Source organism: Bufo bufo, chromosome 4 (genome assembly GCF_905171765.1).
Source record: "Bufo bufo chromosome 4, aBufBuf1.1, whole genome shotgun sequence".
Lineage (NCBI taxonomy): Eukaryota > Metazoa > Chordata > Amphibia > Anura > Bufonidae > Bufo > Bufo bufo.
The window spans coordinates 464,350,510-464,374,934 of record NC_053392.1 but is presented as its reverse complement, the minus strand read 5'-3'; the positions used below and the strand labels follow the sequence as shown (position 1 = coordinate 464,374,934).

At 46.9% G+C, this 24,425-nt stretch overlaps 1 protein-coding gene across 2 annotated transcripts in view; it reads left to right on the top strand.

Moving 5' to 3' along the window:
- The first annotated feature begins 9,501 nt into the window (after window positions 1-9,501).
- LOC120998700 (WT1 associated protein) overlaps window positions 9,502-24,425 on the top strand; it is a 46,245-nt gene continuing 31,321 nt past the window's right edge. The window contains exons 1-3 of one of the 2 annotated variants that reach the window (XM_040429473.1): window positions 9,502-9,729; window positions 21,751-21,786; window positions 21,892-21,947. In XM_040429473.1, the coding sequence (XP_040285407.1) occupies window positions 21,757-21,786; window positions 21,892-21,947 (86 nt within the window). In that variant the 5' untranslated portion in view covers window positions 9,502-9,729; window positions 21,751-21,756. Of the gene's footprint in view, window positions 9,730-21,732; window positions 21,787-21,891; window positions 21,948-24,425 lie in introns of those variants that run through there. The other variant, XM_040429472.1, reaches the window with a different exon arrangement.

Here is a 24,425-nt window from a genome sequence, read left to right as displayed (position 1 = left end):
TGCCTTTAAAATTAACTTAATCAGAAAAACTCTGTTTCCACTGTATTTCAGCCATGCCACAGAATGACCTGTTAACATCATTTCAGTGATCTTCTTGTTAGCTCAGCAGGAAGGGATAATGAGGACAAGGTAGCTGATATCACCTTGTCATGCTGATTGAAGTAGAAGAGTAGACTTGTTGCTTTAAAGGGGGGAGGGGTGCTCAAAATCATTATCTTCTACTAACCATGGATACTTCCAAGAAAGGTCATCATTGCTTTGCACCAAAGGGCTTCACAGGCAAAGACATTGCTGCTTGTAAGATTGCACCTAAATCAACCATTTATCGGATTATTAATAACTTCAAGTAGAGAGGTTCAGTTGCAGTCAAGAAGGCTTCAGGGTGTCCAAGAAAGTCCAGAAAGTGCCAGGACCATCTTTTAAAGGAGATCCGGCTACGGGATTGGGTCAATACCAGTGCAGAGCTTGCTCAGGAATGGCATTAGGCTACTTTCACACTTGCGTTTATCTTTCCGACATTAAGATCCGGCAGTGGATCTCCAGTTTTGTCCTTATTCATTATTAATGGGGACAAAACTGAACTGAATGGAATGCTCCAAATGCATTCCGTTCTGTTGCGTTCCCATATCCATGCCGGACAGAAAAGCTGCGGTTTTCTGTCCGACATGGGATACAGAGCAAAACGGACCCGGCATGGCACACAATGCAAGTCAATGGGTGCCTGATCGTTTTTCTTGGACACAATAAAACAGATCCGGCACCCATTGACTTAGAATGGTTTTAATGCTGGATCTATCATTGCTATTTTAACCACTTAAGGGTACCTTCACACTAGCATTAGAAGAATCCGGCAGGCAGATCCGGAAATCCGTATGCAAACGGAGAGCATTTGTTTCTGGATCCATCTGACAAATGCATTGCAATACCAGATCCGTCTCTCCGGTGTCATCCAGAAAAACGGATCCAGTAATTATCTTTTTCACAGATCTAAAGGTCTGCGCATGCGCAGACCGGGAAACCGGATCCATTTTTCCAGAACACTTGGTACCGGATCCGGCACTAATACATTCCAGTGGAAATTAATGCCGGATCCGGCAAGTGTTCTGGAATTTTGGCCGGAGAAAATACAGCAGCATGCTGCAGTATTTTCTCTGGCCAAATACCGTAAAAGGACTGAACTGAAGACATACTGATGCATACTGAACGGATTGCTTTACATTCAGAATGCATTGGGATAAAACTGATGCGTTTTTTTCTGGTATTGAGCCCCTGTGATGGAACTCAATACCAGAAAACTTTAACGCTAGTGTGAAAGTACCCTTACTGTTTTGCCCAGAGGAGATCAATCATCAGTTAAAACCAACTGTAGAACCCCTTTAAGGCTAAAATGAATGATGTCACTAAGGCCTCTTTCACACGGGCGTTGCGGGAAAAGGTGCGGGTGCGTTGCGGGAACATGCACGATTTTTCCGCGCGAGTGCAAAACATTGTAATGCGTTTTGCACGCGCGTGAGAAAAATCTGCATGTTTGGTACCCAAACCCGAACTTCTTCACAGAAGTTCGGGCTTGGGATCGGTGTTCTGTAGATTGTATTATTTTACCTTATAACATGGTTATAAGGGAAAATAATAGCATTCTTAATACAGAATGCATAGTTAAATAGCGCTGGAGGGGTTAAAAAATTTAAAGAGGACCTTTCACCTGTATAAACTATGTTAACTGAGTATGCTGACATATAGAGCGGCGCCCGGGGATCTCACTGCACTTACTATTATCCCGGGCGCTGCTCCGTTCTCCCGTTATAGGCTCCGGTACCTTTGCTCCTTAAGTTATAGTAGGCGGGTCTTCCCTTGTCCTGTGGGCGTCTCCTTCTCCTAGGCTGCAGCGCTGGCCAATCGCAGCGCACAGCTCACAGCCTGGGAGGTTTTTTTCTCCCAGGCTGTGAGCTGTGCGCTGCGATTGGCCAGCGCTGCAGCCTAGGAGAAGGAGACGCCCACAGGACAAGGGAAGACCCGCCTACTATAACTTAAAAAGCAAAGGTACCGGAGCCTATAACGGGAGAACGGAGCGGCGCCCAGGGATAATAGTAAGTGCAGTGAGATCCCCGGGCGCCGCTCTATATGGCAGCATACTCAGTTAACATAGTTTATACAGGTGAAAGGTCCTCTTTAACTCACCTTAATCCACTTGATCGCACAGCCCGGCTTCTCTTATGTCTTCTTTGCTATGTGCAGGAAAAGGACCTGTGGTGACGTCACTCCGGTCATCACATGGTTGGTCACATGATCTTTTACCATGGTGATGGATCATGTGATGACCGGAGTGACGTAACCACAGCACACAGCAAAGAAGAAGACAGAAGAGAAGTGGATTAAGGTGAGTTAAATTATTTTAATTTTATTTTTAACCCCTCCAGCACTATTTTACTATGCATTCTGTATTCAGAATGCTATTATTTTCCCTTATAACCATGTTATAATGGGAAATAATAATGATCGGGTCCCGATCGTCACCTAGCAACCGTGCGTGAAAAACGCACCGCATCCGCACTTGCTTGCGGATGCTTGCGATTTTCACGCAACCCCATTCATTTCTATGGGGCCTGCGTTACGTGAAAAACGCACAAAGAGGAGCATGCTGCGATTTTCACGCAATGCACAAGTGTGATGCGTGAAAATCACCGCTCGTGCACAGCCCCATAGAAATGAATGGGTCAGGATTCAGTGCGGGTGCAATGCGTTCAACTCACGCATCGCATCCACGCGGAATACTCGCCTGCGTGAAAGGGGCCTAAGAGTTATAAATGCAATTGTGTCTCCTGAGTTGTGCGCCAAGATTTACTGCAGACACACATTAAAAATCTAAAGGTAGCTGCGGTGATATGTTGTCAGTGTCTTCCTATTCACTGCCATGGTACTGGGCTTTGTCCTTGCAGGCATCGTCCTTCCTGGAATCCACTCTATGGTTTCCTTCCAGCCCTGCACACTGCATGCCTTCCAGCCTGGTCCCTGTAGCACCTCGTTAAGGACTGGCACACGTCATTTCCATGTGATTTTTAACATGTGTCCTATGTGAGCAATCCTTGCCATCCTGCACGTGCTTGAGCGTCAAAGGTCCTTGTGTTCTAGAAAGGTAGAATTTGTTTGTGCTTGAGTTCCTGACCAATGCTTGTCTTCTGGATTCCACTACCTGTCTGATCCTCGCCTGCTACGTTTTGAATCTCCTGTGGCTGACCCGGATCGCCTGACTTGTATCTGTGCTGTCTGCCCTGACCCATTGCTTGTACAGCTACACCTCTGCCTCATTATTGGTCGTGCACTGTCTCTCCTGGTTACGACTAGGTCTGTTGACTACATCCATACCTCTGGTACCTCCTGGACCAGCTGCTTCGTGAGCCAATCCTCCTCAAGAGGTAGTGACCTGGTGTTCCCCTCGGGAAAGTCTATCCCCACCATCTGGGGTTCACTTATTATTATTATAGCGCCATTCATTCCATAGCGCTGTACAGTACATAAGAATAAGGGGTGCACATACATAATACAGACAATTGCACTAATCATAAACAAGACGAGTTACAAACTGGTACAGAAGGAGAGAGGGCCCTGCCCGTGAGGGCTTACAATCTACTTAGACAATGTCCTTAGAGGAGGTTGGTCAGGTGGCACAGTGGGTTTACACCCACTGGTTTGTGATAACCACTGTGCCAACCAGTTTGACTTTAGGCCATTTCTAAGGGCACTGTCCTGGCCGTCCCCTGATTTTCACCCCTGTACAAGGATCTGGTCTTCGCTGCAGGGAAGCCACCAGGCCACTACCACTTGGAATAGTCCCATTGTAGTTGGCAGCTGACACACAGAGGTCAGAAACAAGGATCAAGCAACACATATAGCCAGAACCAGGCCGAGGTCAAGCAGGCAGAATACATGTGAATCTGAGAAGCAGTCCCAGGACCATGGAAGAAGGCATGGGGTCAGGGTCCAAGCAATAGGCTTAACAGTAACACAGGCACAGGTCAGATGGCAGGCAGACAGACAGTCGGGCCCTGATTCACAGACAGACATACAGGTGCATCTAAATAAATTAGAATATCATTAAAAAGTTTATTTCAGTAATTCAATTCAAAAAGTGAAACATATACAGGTAAAACTCGAAAAATTTGAATATCGTGCAAAGTTCATTTATTTCAGTAATGCAACTTAAAAGGAACCTGTTGCCAGGATTTTGTGTATAGAGCTGAGGACATGGGTTGCTAGATGGCCGCTAGAACATCCGCAATACCCAGTCCCCATAGCTCTGTGTGCTTTTATTGTGTAAAAAAACCCGATTTGATACATATGCAAATTAACCTGAGATGAGTGCAGCGTGAAGGAGCCCAGCACCGCCCCGCATCCTCAGAATGTCCTCCTTGCTACCCGACGTCAGAAAGCTGGAGTGCCGTAAACTCGCGATGCGCGAGCTAGCACATGCGCAGTTCCTTCCCTGAGGCTGATGCCAGCACGCATCACACGATACACAGAGCTATGGGGACTGGGTATTGCGGATGTGCTAGCGGCCATCTAGCAACCCATGTCCTCAGCTCTATATACAAAATCCTGGTGACAGGTTTCCTTTAAAAGGTGAAACTAATATATGAGATAGACTCATTACATGCAAAGCGAGATATTTCAAGCCTTTATGTGTTATAATTTGGATGATTATGGCTTACAGCTTATAAAAACCCCTAAGTCACAAACTCAGGTACCCTTTGCTCAGGGGATATGGATTCATTAGCTGACTAGAGTGTGACACTTTAAAGGGAACCTGTCATGTGGATATTTGATTATAATCTAACTAATTATATACAATCATTAACTACTAAAAAGTAGCTTAGATGTATTCACTTACTGGTGTGACAGATGGTTACCTCATAATATACACATAAAGATGCCGCATGCTAATGATTTGAGTCCAGCGTCAGATGTCAGTGAGTCCAGCGTATATTTAATTCAGAGCTATAGCCACTCCCCTGCCCACCTGCTGCTGATTCATATGGAAAAAAAAACTGTCAATCAGCAGCAGGTGGGCGGGGAGAGTCAGGAGCTCATGAATATTCAGGACTCATCATTATGAGCTGGAGCGTTTCAATACAAGATGTTGGCAGATTGACTGGGTCAATTAAAGAAAGTGACCCACCATTTTGCTAAGAGAATCAGTCACTTATTTATGTTGCCCTTAGTTAGGACACCATAAAACTGGTGACAGGTTCCCTTTAAGCCTAGAATACTGAACCTTTTCAAAATATTCTAATTTTAAGTTGCATTACTAAAATAAACAAACTTTTGTATGATATTCTAATTTTTCGAGTTTCACCTGCAGATTCATTACACACAGAGTAATATATTTTGCTTATTTATTTTAATGTTGATGATGAAAACCCAAAAGTCAGTATCTTAGAAAATTAGAATATTGTGTAAAATTTCAATATTGTAGACACATGGTCTCACACTTTAATTAGATAATCAACACAAAACACCTGCAAAGGTTTCCTAAGCCTTTAACCTCTTCCCGACCTCCCGAATGCCATAGAAACAAAACCCATAAAACTGTGGTAAAATTGTGTTGTTTTTCCCCCCACTTTCATCCCATTTGGAATTTCTTACCAGCTTCCTACTATGTTGTATGAAATAATAAATGGTGCCATTAGAAAGTAAAACTTGTCCTGCAAAAAACAAGCCCTAAATTGTCTTTGTGAACAGAAAAATAAAAAAGTTATGGCTCTGGGAACGCAGGGAGTGAGAAATGAAAATGCAAAAATAGAAAATCGCTAGGGATAGAAATGGTCCCTCAGTCTGGTTCAGTAGGCTGCACAATCATAGCGAAGACTGCTGACTTCACAGTTGTCCAGAAGACAGTCATTGACTCCCTCCACAAGGAGGGTAAGCCACAAAAAGTCATTGCTAAAGGCCTCATGCACACGGCCATTGCCATATTGTGGCCGCTTACGGCGGGTACGCAATACACGGGCACTGGCCGTGTGCACCCTGCATCAAGGATGCGGACCCATTCACTTGAATGGGTTCGCAATCCGGGAGATGTGGTGCAGAACAGAAGCACAGAACGAACTCACTACGGAGTGCTTCCACGGAGTTTCTGTCCGTGCCTCAGCACCGCAAAAAAATAGAACAATGTTCTATTTTTTCACGGTGCGGACGGATCACGGACCCATTCAAGTTGAATGGGTCTTGATCCGTCCCAGCTGCCACACGGATGTTGCCCATGCATTGGGGACCGCAAATTGCTGTCCCCAATGCACGGAACGACTGCACAACGGCCGTGTGCATGAGGCCAAAGAAGCTGGCTGTTCACAGATTGCTGCAGCCAAACTATTAATGAAAGATGAGTAAAAGGAAAAAGTGTGGTAGAAAAAGATGTTCAAGCAACAGAGATATCCGCAGCTTTGAAAGGATTATGAAGAAAAGGCCATTCAAGAATTGGGGGAGATTCACAAGGTGTGGACTGTGGCAGGAGTCTGTGCTTCAAGAGTCACCACACACAGACATAACCAGGACATGGTCTGCAACTGTTGCGGTCCTTTTGTCAAGCCACTCATGACCCAGAGAAAATGACAGAAGCGCCTTACTTGGGCTAAGGATTAAAAGGACTGGACTGTTGCTTAGTGATACGAAGTCCTGTTTTTAGATGAAAGTTAATTTTGTATTTAATTTGGAAATCAAGGTTCCAGAGTCTGGAGGAAACGTGGAGAGGCACACAATCCAAGTTTCTTGAGGTCCAGTGTGAAGTTTGCACAGTCAGTGATTGTTTGGGTAGCCATGTCATCTGCTGGTGTTGGTCCACAGTGTTATATCAGTGTTAGGCCTCATGCACACGATCGTTGTGTTCCGTGTCCGTTTTCCGTGATTTTCTGCAGACCCATTGACATTCAATGGGTCCGCTGAAAACTCTGATAATGCACCGTTTGTCATCCGCGTCCGTGATCCGTGTTTCCAGTCCGTCAAAAAAATAGGACCTGTCCTATTTTTTTAACGGACAACGGTTCGCGGACCCATTCAAGTCAAAGGGTCCGTGAAAAAACACGGAGGCACACAAGATAGTCATCCGCGTCCGTTTTTTTCCTATCATTTGCAAGGCAAACTTGACTTCGATTTTTTTTTTCACTTTTCATGTCTGGTGATCCTCCAAAAATCAAGGAAGACACACGGAAACGGATCACGGAACAGCTTTTTGCGGACCGCAAAAAAATACTGTCATGTGCATGAGGCCTTATGGAGATACTGATTTCATTTTCCAGTAGGACTTGGCACCTGCCCACACTGCCAAAAGTACCAATACCTGGTTTAATAAGCATGGTATCACTGTGCTTGATTGGCCAGCAAACTCGCCTGACTTAGAGGATCTATGGGATATTGTCAAAAGGAAGATGAATGACACCAGAGCCATCAATGCAGACGAGCTGAAGACTTCTATCAAAGCACCCTGGGCTTCCATAACACCTCAGCTGATAGTCTCCATTCCATCCTTCAATTGCATTATGTTTCGTGTTAAAGGAATCCATAACGCAATTCAGCGTCAACCCGAACTTCAAACATTGAAGTTCACTCATCCCTACTAATTTCACATCTGCATCACGGAGATACAGCAGAAAATGTCTGGAATCGGCCGGACACAATCCTTACAGTGCAGCGGATTGTGTCCGGCCAATTCTCTGCATTTTTGCCAAAAAAGTGGACGGATCTCCGAGCATTCTGTTTTTATCCGGCAGTGCCGAATCTGGAGGATTCCGGCAGGCTGTTCTATGCCGGAACACATACCGCAGATGTGAAACTAACCTTACCATGGCAACCAGGCCCCAAGCTGTCATGGTAACCAATGGGAGCCCCGTGCAGGAGCTCTGATCTGAAGGCACAGGGAGCCTCATCCCTCTGCCTAAGCTCACAGATGCCATAATTGCTGTTGAACGTGGCATCTGAGGGGTAAATTGACCAGTCTCGGCATCAATCGCCAATCCTGGTCATTGCGGCCGCGTGCCTGCTGTATTACAGCAGCCAGCTCCATACAATTCCCTGTGCATAAGGCTACATGCACACGAACGTTGTTTGTTTCCGTGTCCGTACCGTGTTTTTTTTTTTGCGGATAGAATGCGGACCCATTCATTTCATACAGATGGCATCCGTTTTTGTTTTTTTTTTGCGGACCGCAAAACACATACGGTCGTGTGCATGTAGCCTAATGCTGTACATGTACGGCTTTATGCGTTGTTTACGGTTACACAACATTTTCTGTGTGACAAAAAGGGTACAGCTACACTGTGACATGTGTTGCTTGACATTTATGTCGCGTGACCTTTTTTGTAATGTCAGTCAATGGTGTCGCACTGCAACAGTCGCATAAAAATCCAACATGGGTTGAAACACCATTGACTATCATTATGATAAAATGTCGTCATGTAGCTGAGCCGTTAGGGGTTTATAAAAATGCAGCTAAAAAAAGGTTTCCTGTGTTTGACGTTTTCCAATGACCTACAGCTAACATCTGGAGCTGGCCTTTTTTTAAATCTCCTCCAGTGCCGGACGATGCACCTAATTTATGACGAGCGCCAGAATGAACTCTACAGCAGCTCAGAGGTGCCCAAGACTTCTGTCTTCATTTGTGCCAGAAAACAGGTGCAAATAAGATAAATGTGTCTGGATCCTGCCCCCAGGGGCGTAACCATAGGGGGTGCAGAGGTAGCAGTCGCTACAGGGCCCAGGAGCCCCAAAGACCCTTGTGCCACATAAGTAGACACCATTATTATAGAAAGTGCATGCAGGTTGGCTGGAAGAAAGGGGTTAGGTCATGAATTTGGCATGAGGTATGTGTGTGGTGTGACGGCCGCACGAAGGCTACGTGAGGGGGGCCCATGAGCCTTTAACTACACGCCTGCCCAGTCCTTCTCCGAATGCGGTGAGGGGAACGTAGAAACACCACTTGACTAAGTTTGTCGCGAGTTGCAAACAGTGTATGCAACTTTTTTTACGCCACAGAAAGTGGCTCAGCGAGATGACAAATGTCCCCCAATATGTCAAAGGGCTCTCGAACGGTAGTGGGGACGGGTAATGTCACCCCCAAAACTGGCAGCTAAGAGGAAGGCGTCAAAAACAGGCAATTAGACACACCACCACCACCACCACCACAGGACAAGGTCAATTAGTCAGGAAATGTACAGGTGAGGGGACTGCCACCTACAAATATGTAGACAGTCCCATTATCTTTGGAAAGCGAGCGAAGTGAACGACCTTGGCTCCTGCTGACCAGTCATTCCTGTAATGAACTTCACCAAGAAGGCGGCAGCTGAGTGACATTTCTGCCGCCCGTGCACAATTCTCAGCCGTGGTCGATCTTCCCTGGAGACAACGCCATGTACTCGGCGCACAGTGGACCAAGACCTTGAGGAGGATTTGCTTTTGGTTCCTGTGAGAGGCCGGGGGTGTGTCAGCGGGTAACACGGAGGCTGGCTGCAAGATTCATTTCCTCCTCCTCCGCCGCCATTTTGTGTCGGATTCGCTACGAAGAAGCAGCAGCGCGGAGGGGAAAAAAGGGGGAATCAGCCAAGAGCGGGAAACTGAGTGCGTGTGACCGAGCACGGACCGCGGGGATACAGGACCGAACCGCCCTCAAGAAAACCAACGACGACATAGCATTCGCCGGTAACTTTCCTGAGCGGACGGCGAGGACAGCAGCCCGGGCTGCAGGTAAGAGTCCGTCCGCGGCGCTTTCCCTCGCCCCCCGCTAGTTTTAGGGGAGACTGTCTGAGGTAACGTTTTCTCTTCCGCCTGCGCGGGCCTACAGTTTGCTGTTTGTCATGTCTGAGGGTTAAAGATGGCGGAGCGGAAGGGTTTGCGGCCTCCATGTTCCTGACCTCGAGCTGGAGATAGTTTCCAGTGAGCTCCGCGCCTAAAGAGGGAATCCTGAGGTGACGGCCGTGTGCGGCTGTGGGAGGAAGTCGCCTCCTGTACGCACTGTGTGAATACACGGGCTAGCTTTACTTTCACCTCAGTTTCGAAGCCGTATGAAGTGATTTCTTTTAGGTAGCGTAGTATGGTAATTATGGGGAGGTTTCTAAGTGCAGTAGCAGAAACCTCGGATTTGTGGGATGCTGCAAATGTACGTTATTGGGGGGGGGGGGGGGGGGTGTTGTTTCACTAGGGCTTCTGTATGGGAGGGGCTGGCCATACACAGGAAGGATGAGTGTAATCTCATATCTGACGTCCATGACTGACCGGTCTGCCCCCTGTCATGGACTGTGCTGATGGCCGCGATTGTCCCTATTGAACACACCAGTCTGTGGTTCAGTTGGCCAACATGTACAAATGTCCTCTGGTAAAAGTGGTTTCATTTCGCTGGTTTAGTAGACGGATTTAGGGCTCATTCGCACGACCGTATGAATTGGTACGCATCCGTTCCGTGGCCCCGCAAAAAATAGTGTGTGTCCTATTCTTGAACGCAATGACAGACAAGAATAGGCATTCTATAATGGCCCACCTGTTCCATAACACAAATTGCGGAACGCGTCCGTGTGTTGCCGACCGTAAAACACGGCGCGGTCGTGTGAACTCGCCCTTAACCCTTTTTTTTTGCATTTTCATTTTGGGCTCCCTGCCTTCCCAGAGCGATAACCTTTTAATTTGTCTGTTCACATAGCCATAGGAGGGCTTGTTTTTTGCAGGACAAGTCGTACTTTCCATCGCCACCATTTAATATTGCATATGATGTAGTGGGAAGCGGGGAAAAAATTCCAAATGGGGTGAAATTGTAAAAAAAAAAAGGATTACACCAGTTTTACGGGTTTATTTACAACGTTCGATGTACGAAAAAACTGACCGGTTACTTTTATTCTACAGGTCAGTACGAATCCGTATGGGGAATATACACTGCTCAAAAAAATAAAGGGAACACTTAAACAACACAATGTAACTCCAAGTCAATCACACTTCTGTGAAATCAAACTGTCCACTTAGGAAGCAACACTGAGTGACAATCAATTTCACATGCTGTTGTGCAAATGGGATAGACAACAGGTGGAAATTATAGGCAATTAGCAAGACACCCCCAATAAAGGAGTGGTTCTGCAGGTGGTGACCACTTCTCAGTTCTTATGCTTCCTGGCTGATGTTTTGGTCACTTTTGAATGCTGGCGGTGCTTTCACTCTAGTGGTAGCATGAGACGGAGTCTACAACCCACACAAGTGGCTCAGGTAGTGCAGCTTATCCAGGATGGCACATCAATGCGAGCTGTGGCAAGAAGGTTTGCTGTGTCTGTCAGCGTAGTGTCCAGAGCATGGAGGCGCTACCAGGAGACAGGCCAGTACATCAGGAGACGTGTAGGAGGGCAACAACCCAGAGGCAGGACCGCTACCTCCGCCTTTGTGCAAGGAGGAACAGGAGGAGCACTGCCAGAGCCCTGCAAAATGACTTTCAGCAGACCACAAATGTGCATGTGTCTGCTCAAACGGTCAGAAACAGACTCCATGAGGGTGATATGAGGGCCCGACGTCCACAGGTGGGGGTTGTGCTTACAGCCCAACACCGTGCAGGACGTTTGGCATTTGCCAGAGAACACCAAGATTGGCAAATTCGCCACTGGCGCCCTGTGCTCTTCACAGATGAAAGCAGGTTCACACTGAGCACATGTGACAGACGTGACAGAGTCTTGAGACGCCGTGGAGAACGTTCTGCTGCCTGCAACATCCTCCAGCATGACCGGTTTGGCATTGGGTCAGTAATGGTGTGGGGTGGCATTTCTTTGGAGGGCCGCACAGCCCTCCATGTGCTCGCCAGAGGTAGCCTGACTGCCATTAGGTACCGAGATGAGATCCTCAGACCCCTTGTGAGACCATATGCTGGTGCGGTTGGCCCTGGGTTCCTCCTAATGCAAGACAATTCTAGACCTCATGTGGCTGGAGTGTGTCAGCAGTTCCTGCAAGACGAAGGCATTGATGCTATGGACTGGCCCGCCCGTTCCCCAGACCTGAATCCAATTGAGCACCTCTGGGACATCATGTCTCACTCTATCCACCAATGTCACATTGCACCACAGACTGTCCAGGAGTTGGCAGATGCTTTAGTCCAGGTCTGGGAGGAGATCCCTCAGGAGACCGTCCGCCACCTCATCAGGAGCATGCACAGGCGTTGTAGGGAGGTCATACAGGCACGTGGAGGCCACACACACTACTGAGCCTCATTTTGACTTGTTTTAAGGACATTACATCAGAGTTGGATCAGCCTGTAGTGTGTTTTTCCACTTTAATTTTGAGTGTGACTCCAAATCCAGACCTCCATGGGTTAAAAAATGTGATTTCCATTTATTTATTTTTGTGTGATTTTGTTGTCAGCACATTCAACTATGTAAAGAACAAAGTATTTCAGAAGAATATTTAATTAATTCAGATCTAGGATGTGTTATTTTTGTGTTCCCTTTATTTTTTGAGCAGTGTATTTTTATACTATGGGCGTTTTCGCACATTGCGACACCCATGATTTGTGTGTGTGTATATGTATATGTATATATATATATATATATATATTTATTTATTTTTTAGTTCTTTTGATTTGGGAAAAGGTGGGTGATTTTAATTATGTTTTTATTTTATTTTTTTAACTTTTTTTTTTTTTTTTTTTTATAGTTCCCATAAGGAAATATAACATGCAATCATCTGAGCACTTGCATTGAAGTCTATGATGATTTCACTACTTTCCTATGGAGCCCTATTACAGGCAAGGATTCCATAGGAAATACTATGCAACAGCCTCCTGTCATTTATAAAGACAGGGGCTGCTGCATACACGCTCCTCCGATTGCCACACGGGGAGCCGGAGCACAACCGAAAGTGCCCACTTTCGGTTTCAGCGCGCTCAGATGCCGTGGTCAGGATTGACCACGGCATCTGAGGGGTTAAATGTCTGCGATCGGCATTACTGCCGATTGCGGACATGAGCCACGGGTGTCTAGTAAAAGAAGCAGGTGGCGCTGGGCATGAAAGAGTTAAACATGAGTGCAAACGTTGTAATTGATCATGTGACTGCCGAGGTCAGGGTCGCACGCTGCGCTGAGGCATCACATAGCCCAATTTGCAGGAAAATCAATCGGTTACACATATCAAGGAAATCCACACGTGACGTAAAATGCGTAGGATTTGCTGTTGCTGATTCTCATGCGCCAAATCAGTATCCACAACGGGAGTTGAAAAATAAAACCTCTGAGGAAATTGTGCTGGGCTACACGTTGACATGTGTCTTGCTGTTGTGCAACTATTTCCGAGCTGTGATTTGGCTGTAATATCACAGCTCAGTGACAGGCGAGTCACACGACTTACTTTAAAGTCAGTAGAATAAAAGTCGAGTGTGACCTGCAACGCAATATACCAGCTCTGTATTTTTTGTGATGTGCAAAACCATTGACAATCATTAGATCCCCTTTAGTCGCTGTTATGTCCCAGCCTTAAAGGGGTTCTCCAGAAATACAGATTTTTATTTTATTAAGCGTTCGCAACCTGCCTCCATAAGCAGAAGATTCATACCTACCTGCTCCCTACCAATATGGTCCTCTACAGTTCCTCTGCTGTGTCCATATTCCGGTCCCTGGAGGGTTTACATGTGGCACTGCATGGGCACGGTCACGTGCTCTGCTACAGCCAATGACTGGCTTCAGCAGTGATGTGTCTCAGAAGAAGCACATCACCACTGTAGCCAGTCATTGGCTTCAGCAGAGCATGTGACAGTGCCCATGCAGTGCCACATGTAAACCCTCCAGGGACCGGAGCATGGACACAGTGGGAAGCAGGTAAGACAGACACTTTTAAAAACAATAATAAAAAATCAGTATTTCCTGTATTTTCAAAGGGTTGTTCACCCTTAGTGAGCGTTTCTTCAGATCCCCGCCACTGAGTTTCGGCTCCATTTCTGCCCCGTCGGCTTCTGTGTCACATAGGGTGACTGGTCACCACTGTGGCCAGTCGTTGGCTGCAGCAGTCACAACGGATCTTGATGTGAGGAGACGTGGGATCTGCAGAGAAAATGGGCAGGGATCTGGTAAGGGTACTTTAACACTAACGTATTCTTTTCTGGCATTAAGTTCCATCCTAGGGGCTCAATACCGGAAAAGAACTGATCAGTTTTATCCCCATGCATTCTGAATGGAGAGCAATCCGTCCAGTATGCATCAGGATGTCTTCAGTTCAGTCACTGTACGGTTTTTGGACGGAGTAAGTACTGCAGCACGCTGCAGTATTTTCTCCGTCCAAAATTCTGGAACACTTGCCGGCATTATTTTACATTGAAATGCATTAATGCCGGATCCGGCCCGAAGTGTTCTGGAGAAACGGATCCGGTTTTGCGGTCGGTGCATGCGCAGACCTTTAAAAATGTGAAAAAGAAAAATACCGGATCCATTTTTCTGGATGACAATCGGAGAGACTGATCCGGTATTGCAATACATTTGTGACACTGATCCGTCTGCAAATGGTATCTGTTTGTATACAGACACTAGTGTGAAAGTACCCGAAGAATGATTACCACCGCAGGTCTGGCCACGCTGATGGGTCAGCATAAACTCTCACCAGGGCTGAACAACCCATTTAATCTGCAGCATGTCAGTATATGCCGCGGATTTCACCTTTTGCCATGGAGGAGTGAAATCTCCATCACATCAGCACCATTTCAGGCATTTTTTATTATTTTCTTCTGTGGATGTCAAGCAGGAACACTACAGACAATCTGCAGCATGTCGGTCACATGTGGATGTACTTTAGGCTACTTTCACACTGGCGTTTTGGCTTTCAATTTGTGAGATCCGTTAAGGGCTCTCACAAGCGGTCCAAAAACGGATCAGTTTTGCCCTAATGCATTCTCAATGGATAAGGATCCGCTCAGAATGCATCAGTTTGCCTCCGATCAGAGTCCATTCTACTCTGGAGGCGGAGACCAAAACGCTGCTTGCCAAATGGATCCGTTCTGACACACAATGTAAGTCAATGGGGACGAATCAGTTTTCTGACATGATAGAAAACGGATCCTTCCCCATTGACTTTTAATGGAGTTCATGACTGATCCGTCATGGCTATAGAAGACATAATACAACCGGATTCGTTCATGACGGATGCATGCGGTTGTATTATTGTAACGGATCAGTTTTTGCAGATCCATGACGGATCCGCCCATAACCCGAGTGTGAAAGTAGCCTTAGCTGTATACTGTGCGGCGTTGTAGGCAAAAAAGCCACATAAAAATCCACTCCTAAATCGTGGATTTTCCGTTTGTCAACAACCCCATTGAAGTCTATGGAGAAAAGATTTATATATAAGGTGCAGAATCACACAAACTTGTTGGGGATTTGAAAATCCACATGGAAAATATCCACAAAGTGTTCATATGTGTTTTTCACTTTGCTGGTACTGTGTTACACTGAGATCTTTCCGCATGAAAATCCGTGACAAAAATGTGTGTAATCTGCAGTGTGTGCGGGTAGCCTTAGGGCATGTCCACACATGATGTTCTGTCGCAGATCTGCCGGCCCCACGGCTTGGAAGTGTCTCCTTGTGTCAAAATCTGACTTTCCAACAAGCCTTGGGATTTGACAAAAGAATGTATCCATGCCAGATATCCATCCGCTGTTTCGGGAGTAGGATTCTGGCGGCCTGCAATGTCTTGAATGTGGCTTTGGCCGTGTTCACATCTCCGTCAAGATGTTACGACTGTCGGCTGTATCCAGAACCACTGCATGCAACTGGCCGGCGGTGATCTGTTGAATCCAGCAATGCCGGATCAGGTGAGCTCCAGAGCCTGCTGGAGGTGTGAACGTGGCCTTATGCTTGGTGCTGAATCTCCTTAGAGAGCAGTTCTGTATTGAGTCTGTCCTCCATTTGTGCGCTACAGACCTCATCAGCAGCGCCCCACATAGGAGAGACATAGCGTTCCTTCCCAGCAATCGCCTGCCTGTCAGTGAAGGAAGCCGCCATATTTACATGCAGCAATCTCCACAATAGGGGGAGGTTCGATCGGTAATGTCGTTTGTCCCCATACACACTCGTTGTTTGCCGGCAGCAGAGCATGTTTACACAGCAGTCTGCTACTGCCAAAGGATTTAGTCCCCTGCACTAATGATCCAATTACCCTGCGAACAAGCTTTTCACAGCACCTTTAGGCCTCTTTCACAGGGGCGTCATGTTTTTTGCCCGGATAAGATGCGGGTGCGTTGTGGGAAAATGCGCGATTTTTCCGTGTGAGTGCAAAACATTGTAATGCGTTTTGCACGTGCGTGAAAAAAAATCGTCATGTTTGGTACCCAAACCCGAACTTCACAGAAGTTCGGGTTTTGGTTAGGTGCAGGGTAGATTGTATTATTTTCCCTTATAACATGGTTATAAGGGAAAATAATAGCATTCTTAATACAGAATGCATAGTACAATAAGGCTGGAGGGGTTAAAAAAAAAAAAAAATTTAACTCCCCTTAATCCACTTGATCGCGCAGCCCGGCTTCTCTTCTGTCTTTTTCTTCTTCTTTGCTGTGCACAGGAATAGGACCTTTGATGACGTCACTGTGCTCATCACATGGTCCAATCGCATGGTTCATCACCATGGTGAGGGACCATGTGATTGGATCATGTGATGTGACGTCACCACAGGTCCTTAGCCGGCAGCTCAACATTACAGAAGAAGACAGAGATCCGCAACTACGCGATCAAGTGGACTCTGAGTAATTTTTTTAAAATTATTTTTAACCCCTCCATCACTATTTTACTTTGCATTCTGTATTCAGAATGCTATTATTTTCCCTTATAAAAATGTTATAAGGGAAAATAATACAGATCGGGTCCCCAGCCCGATCGTCACCTAGCAACCATGCGTGAAAAAATCGCACTGCATCCGCACTTGCTTGCCGATGCTTGCGATTTTCACGCAGCCCCATTCACTTCTATGGGGCCTGCATTGCGTGAAAAACGCCGAATGTAGAGCATGTTGCGATTTTCACGCAACGCACAAGTGATGCGTGAAAATCACCGCTTGTGTGCACAGCCCCATAGAAATGAATGGGTCCGGAATTAGTGCGGGTGCAATGCGTTCAACTCATGCATCGCATCCGCGCGGAATACTCGCCTGTGTGAAAGGGGCCGTACACCGCAAGATAATCGCTAAGGAGCTTTCCTATGAAGGCTTGGCAATTAACTGACCAATTCTCGGCCGTGTAAAAGGCCCTTTAGTGTGTATACACTGCTCACCCAACACACAGCAGGCCCGCTGGAAGGAGGTGAAGAAGGGGTCCTCCAGAGCAGTGATGACAGGAGGCAGAACCATCCAGTGCCTGATCTAGGAGTCCTCAGATCTGTGCAGGAGGCTCCCATCTCTAAATCACTGTTCACATAGTGCAGTAATTGCAGTAGAAGCTGTCAGCAAGCCTTCCTCCGCTCTGTCTACAAAACACAGCTGTTTTATACGGTATGATAGGTGGGGATGCTGAAATTGTGCCTCCATAGACATCCCTATTCTACACAGGACATTATTCAGCATGTATATGTGCAGGACACGGATTTGCTGAGACAAGGAGATTTAAAGCCAGTAGCTTCACCTAGGCAAAAGTAAAGGAAGACTGACCCTCAGGATAGATGGTCAATATCAGATTGGTGGAGGTCTGACTCCTGCTGTGGTGCTTGTGGGAGCTGCATGCTGTCTACATTGTAGCGTCCGTGCAGTGTAAACTGAATGGAGAGGATGTACCGTAATTGCATATTAGCACTAAGGGTTAGTTCAGAGTTTTTGGCACTGATTTTGTAGCGTTTCTGGCTCCGTTTTTGTCACCACAAAATGCAGTACAATCTAAAAGCAGCATGTTATAGAGAAGCTGAGCAGATTGATATTTAGTTATGTGGGAAAAGATTCTGTAAATCTTGTAATTTATATCTTTTGCTGTTTCCACCTCCTGTGAACAGCTATTGGTACAGAAGGGAGGTGTTATCAGTGATTGATAGCATTGTGCATATAGAGAGCGGTCAGTCACTGATAACGCCCCCCCCCCCCCCCTCCTGTACCGATAGCTGTTCACAGGAGGTGGAAAAAAACTAAGATATAACTATATAAAAGACAGGTTTTACTGAATCCTTTCACAAAAAACTGCTCTGCTTCTGCTCGAAACCATGCTGCTTTCAGGTACTATTGTATTTTATGGTGACAGGTTGTCTTTAATCCAACCATTAATATTCCCAATATTCAAAGAGCATCTGTCAGCAAAAAAAATTAATTGATATATCTGAGCTCATATGAGTAATTACCTATCACATCAAAATTTTCACTGCAAGTAATTTGTGTATGAAGCCACTTATAAATATGGTGCTTCATGAAGATGCTGACCAAAGGTTGTCCATTCTGTATGTTCATGCTTAGACGCCATTGTATTATGCAACCCTTGCAGAACAAGAAGCTGTAATATTGGAGGCCTGCTGGTGATGGGGCACACCTCTGGCAGTCTGACCTGTCACTGCACTGGTGTACAAGGTCTACTTTATATGTTACTGTAGCTCCTAAGTTGTTGGCGGTTGGGGTACACCAAAAGTGTCTTTTTCCATCAGCTGGTGAGGCACATTGCAGACCACTACTTTATAGCTTTGCATGTTAGATTTAAAGGGGTTCTCCAGGCTCTCCTATATTGTTGGCCTATCCTCAGGATAGGTCATTTAATATTAGATCGGCCGGAGTCCGGCCCCCCCCCCCACCGCACTGCCATCTCCCTTCTCTCTTCCTGTTCACTGATGCTGTCTGTCTATGCACCGTCTCCTCATACAGCTGATCGGCGGTGCCAGGTGTCGGACCCCCTCCAAACTGATATTGATGACCTATCCTGAAGATAGGTCATCAATATAGTAGAGCCCGGAAAACCCCTTTAAATTCAGCATATGGTACAACCCAAAACAGTGCATGTATTTGCCCATTGTAGCCTTAGTTTCTCATTAAGTGACTGATGCTCTTATGGGGGCAGCCACGAGGAGACGTTACACTGTATGGGCGGGCAGCCACGAGGAGACGTTACACTGTATGGGCGGGCAGCCACGAGGAGACGTTACACTGTATGGGCGGGCAGCCACGAGGAGACGTTACACTGTATGGGCGGGCAGCCACGAGGAGACGTTACACTGTATGGGCGGGCAGCCACGAGGAGACGTTACACTGTATGGGCGGGCAGCCACGAGGAGACGTTACACTGTATGGGCGGGCAGCCACGAGGAGACGTTACACTGTATGGGCGGGCAGCCACGAGGCGACGTTACACTGTATGGGCGGGCAGCCACGAGGCGACGTTACACTGTATGGGCGGGCAGCCACGAGGAGACGTTACACTGTATGGGCGGGCAGCCACGAGGAGACGTTACACTGTATGGGCGGGCAGCCACGAGGAGACGTTACACTGTATGGGCGGGCAGCCACGAGGAGACGTTACACTGTATGGGCGGGCAGCCACGAGGAGACGTTACACTGTATGGGCGGGCAGCCACGAGGCGACGTTACACTGTATGGGCGGGCAGCCACGAGGAGACGTTACACTGTATGGGCGGGCAGCGGGGCACAAGAGTCACTATACTGCATGGGGTAACCAGGAGACATTATACTATATGGGACAACAATTTGTAACCCCTCCACCATCAGTATAATTGTCTTGTGGCCCCCACACAGTAATGTCGTCTTGTTGCTCCTGTATGGATGCCATCACCATGTGCAGTACAGCTTGCAGGCAGGGCCAGGGCTGCAGAAGACAGACAGTACAACCTTTATTTCTGACACCTGGGCCATTGGGGTCTCACTCCTCTTCCCCCGCCTTGGCCTGGACACGGATTGCTGACTGACTTTGCTCGCATCGCTCCTGTGCTCGGCCAGTGGGCGGAGACTTGAATATGGGAGCGAGGAGGAGCCGGGGGCGGCCGCTGCAGGAAGGAATGTGTACTGTACGCATATGCACGATGTAGGGGCGATCAGCACGCATATGACCGCTCCTATGACGTCACCAAATACCGCGGTTATTTGGAAACGGGGATATCGCCGTTTATTAATACCGCGGTATATCGTGGACACCGGTTTACCGCTCAACCCTAGTTGTCCCTCAAATATTGTTCATAGTTAAAGGGGCTGTCCAACTTGTCCAGGTTCTAGATCAAGGATCAGCAACCTCCGGCACTCCAGCAACTCCCAGCATGCAAACCTGCTCGGCTGTTCTTCTAACTCCCACAGAAGTGAATGAAGCATTCTGGGAGTTGTAGTTTCTGAACAGCTGGAGTCCTGGAGGTTGCTAATCCCTGTTCTAGATACAGATGCCCCACCCTCACAACAGGTCATCAATATCATAAGGGTGGGGGTTCGACACCCAACAAGTGAATGAGTGCTGAGTTGCAGTAACCCGGCCCCGAATTACATCACAGTGAACAGAGCTTTACATTTCTGGCTCCATACACTGTTAGGGCCTCCTGACATCGGCCTCACAAAACTCATTGCGCATGCGCCAGCTGCACAAACATTACGTCGGCGCTGAGCAGTGAATAAATTAGCAGTGGAGCGGTGCTGGGCTCCGAAGTAATGGGAGCTGCTGGGCTCTAACTGCCGGAGGGACGACCCCTTGGGCTCCTTATTGAGGTTATTTACAGATTAATAAAACTGACTTTATAGACCAAATAAGACACAGGGCAGTAATACTAGTATATATTGTATATTGTGGAGACTGATGTGGTGATGTTATTAGCTCAGTAATTAAAATCCAGTTGACAGTGTCCCTTCTAAGCAGAATACCTCCAGTTTAACAGGATATTAAGGTGGCATAATGTTAAAAATGAGGTTGGAGAGGACTAAAATAACAAACGGTGATGACTCGCTGTACCGATCCTCTGGTGCTTACTGTTCACCATTTCCTGCGGTGACCCGCCTCAGCCAGCCAAGTCGTTTCTGGTGTGCCAAGACCGAGCACAGGAATTGGGGAGGAGTGAGAACCATTCAGCAGCGGAGGATCAGTAAGGTTAACTACGAACTGTTGGTTAACCTTTTCCAACCACATTTTTATTTAAAATGCCACTAGAATACCCTTTAAAAAAAATTACCACTGAAAAAGCGAGCTTCTGCATGTTTACTAAGTGAATGTGGTAGGTTCAGATTATGGAAATCTTTCATTGCCTTCCTAATGAGATGGCACAGCTGGCATGCAGATGCTCAACACACAGATGACTGCATCCTCTCAGATAAACAAGGTTTTCCCATGATGCAGCCTTACTGTAGAACATACGACTAATTTACCAGCTTTTTCCCTCAAATCTGTTACTTACACTGTGTGAGAATAAAATTGTAGCTTTTCAGTTCTGTTCCATCATTAAAGTGCAATAAGTACATTTGGTATTGTGTGTGACTACAGCAGTATAAAAATGACCACCTTCACCATCCCTCTGTGAGTTGTCATTGATCATCTTTTTGGTGCCTCTCAATACAGTGTTATGCCACTTAGATTTTAGATAAAAATCACTTCCTTGTATGGAGGGCAGAGGGGTCAGAATTTAGCTTTGCTGGTCCCCTATTGAAGAATGGGGGGGACCTGTGATGTATTGAAATACATTAGAAAGCACATTAAAATACATTAATATCTGTGCCTTGTCCTCTGCCCTTCTTCTGAATGTTGGTCTGGTTGTAATGTTACTGGGTGGATCATGTCTTTTTAACACAAGGTTAAGTAATTTGAAATGTCTCTTGTTTTATAGGCCACAATGACCAACGAAGAACCACTCCCAAAAAAGGTTAGCCCAAATTTTTTTACATTTTCACTCCAAGTAATTTTTCTTGTCATTTTGCTTTTTTTTTTTTTGTTGTTTTGTAATTAAACTTTACATTTGGCTTTGCAGGTTCGGCTCAGTGAAGCAGATTTCAAAGTCTTGCCAAGGGAAGAACTCCTTCAAAGGTATGAAATATAAAAAACAAGGTTTTGTATATACAGTTTAACTGTTAGATACTATTAAACTTGCATATTTCCACGCACATTTTTATTTTGTGAAATATTTTGTTGTGCTGTACTCCTTTAGTAAGGCCATACGTGTAAAATTCTTTAATGGGATTCTGTGATTACTCTGTACAGTAATACAGAGTGTGACTGTCAGCACTCAAAGCTGCACTGAAATACACAGTCTGGAGAGCTGTGCTGCACTGCAGTCCTGACACTTTATTTCAATGGAGCTCTGAGCTATGACAGCAGGAGAATGGGGGGGCAGTAGGAAATGAAAAATAGATATCTGACTCCATTTCTGCAATACTACTCGTGTATTACTGTAGATAATGGACCAAAATCGTGGTCACAGATTCCCTTTAATCTTAAATTCTAGTACCCTTGACAGTTGAGGTCTAGTAACGTGATGGGTTATTTGTTGATTATAGAGTTTAATACTTGTGCCTTGTCTTATTTTATTAATCGGACTGAACATGGTAACAAAATAAGTAGACCACTTTGCTTGTGGTTTAGGATTCATGCACATTGCCATTTTGTGGTCCGGAGATCTTTTAAAGGGTTTGTCTCATCTCAGTGGGGACATATTGCTAGGATATGCCCCCATTGTTTGATGGGTTCAGGTACCTGGAACTGGCACTTAGCTCCTAAACGGAGCCCCGCAAAGTGGTGGCTGAAGGATTCTGGTCCGTCTACCACCAAGCGCTCTCCCCATAAAAGTGAATGGGCGCACACCACGCATGACCGTCCACTACTTTGGGCTCGGGTATTTTCGGCGGTCCAGTAGAAATGAATGGAGGGCGGCTGCCCATGCGCATTGCGCCCTCCACCACTTTAGGGGCTCCGTTCGTGATGTAGGTGCGGGTCCCACAGCTGGTGATATTCCCCCATTGTCTGACATGAGACAACCCCTTTAAAATACAAATACTGGCTGTGTGCAACCAGCACTTTCCCCAGTCTCCATTATAGAAAGGGGATCTGTGGATGACGCACTGTTATGGGGGGATCTGTGGATGACGCACTGTTATGGGGGGGATCTGTGGATGACGCACTGTTATGGGGGGGATCTGTGGATGACGCACTGTTATGGGGGGGATCTGTGGATGACGCACTGTTATGGGGGGGATCTGTGGATGACGCACTGTTATGGGGGGGATCTGTGGATGACGCACTGTTATGGGGGGGATCTGTGGATGACGCACTGTTATGGGGGGGATCTGTGGATGACGCACTGTTATGGGGGGGGATCTGTGGATGACGCACTGTTATGGGGGGGATCTGTGGATGACGCACTGTTATGGGGGGGATCTGTGGATGACGCACTGTTATGGGGGGGATCTGTGGATGACGCACTGTTATGGGGGGGATCTGTGGATGACGCACTGTTATGGGGGGGGATCTGTGGATGACGCACTGTTATGGGGGGGGATCTGTGGATGACGCACTGTTATGGGGGGGATCTGTGGATGACGCACTGTTATGGGGGGGATCTGTGGATGACGCACTGTTATGGGGGGGATCTGTGGATGACGCACTGTTATGGGGGGGATCTGTGGATGACGCACTGTTATGGGGGGGATCTGTGGATGACGCACTGTTATGGGGGGGATCTGTGGATGACGCACTGTTATGGGGGGGATCTGTGGATGACGCACTGTTATGGGGGGGATCTGTGGATGACGCACTGTTATGGGGGGGATCTGTGGATGACGCACTGTTATGGGGGGGGGGTCTGTGGATGACGCACTGTTATATATGTGCCATCCACAGACCACCCACCCCATAACTGTGCCATCCACAGATGTTCCCCATAAAACTGTTATCCACAGATTCCCCCCCCCGCCACTCCAGTGCTGCAGTATACAAATATAAAATGTCTCATTCAATTAAAAGTGATTAAACATGCCCCTCACTCCTAATATTACCGTACATCCTAACAGCTTCTGTACAATGCAGGCAGGCCGGACGGCCGTCGCGTCACTCACTGACGTCACTTGCCTGCGCCGCCTGCTTCATTCATAAAGTAGGCGGCGCAGGCACGTGACATCAGGGAGTTACGCTGCCGCCCGCCCGGCCTGCCTGCATTCTATAGAAGCTGTTAGGATGTACGGTAATATTTAAAGTGGGGGGGCATGTTTAATCACTTTTAATTGAATAAGACATTTTATATTTGTATAGTGCAGCACTGGAGCGGCGGGGCTATAGTACAGTGACTGCACCGCCCCGCCACAATTGCTGGCCCCCAGCTCCTCCTCCCAGTCCCTCCCCGCTCTCACATGCATCGCAGCCTGCGATGTAAAACTGTCAGCATTCGCCCCATAAGACGCAGGGGCATTTTCCCCCCATTTTGGGGGGGCAGTGCGTCTTATGGGGCGAAAAATACGGTAAATCGGTCGCAAATTCAAAATACAGTCGTGTGCATGAGGCCATAGTGGCAAG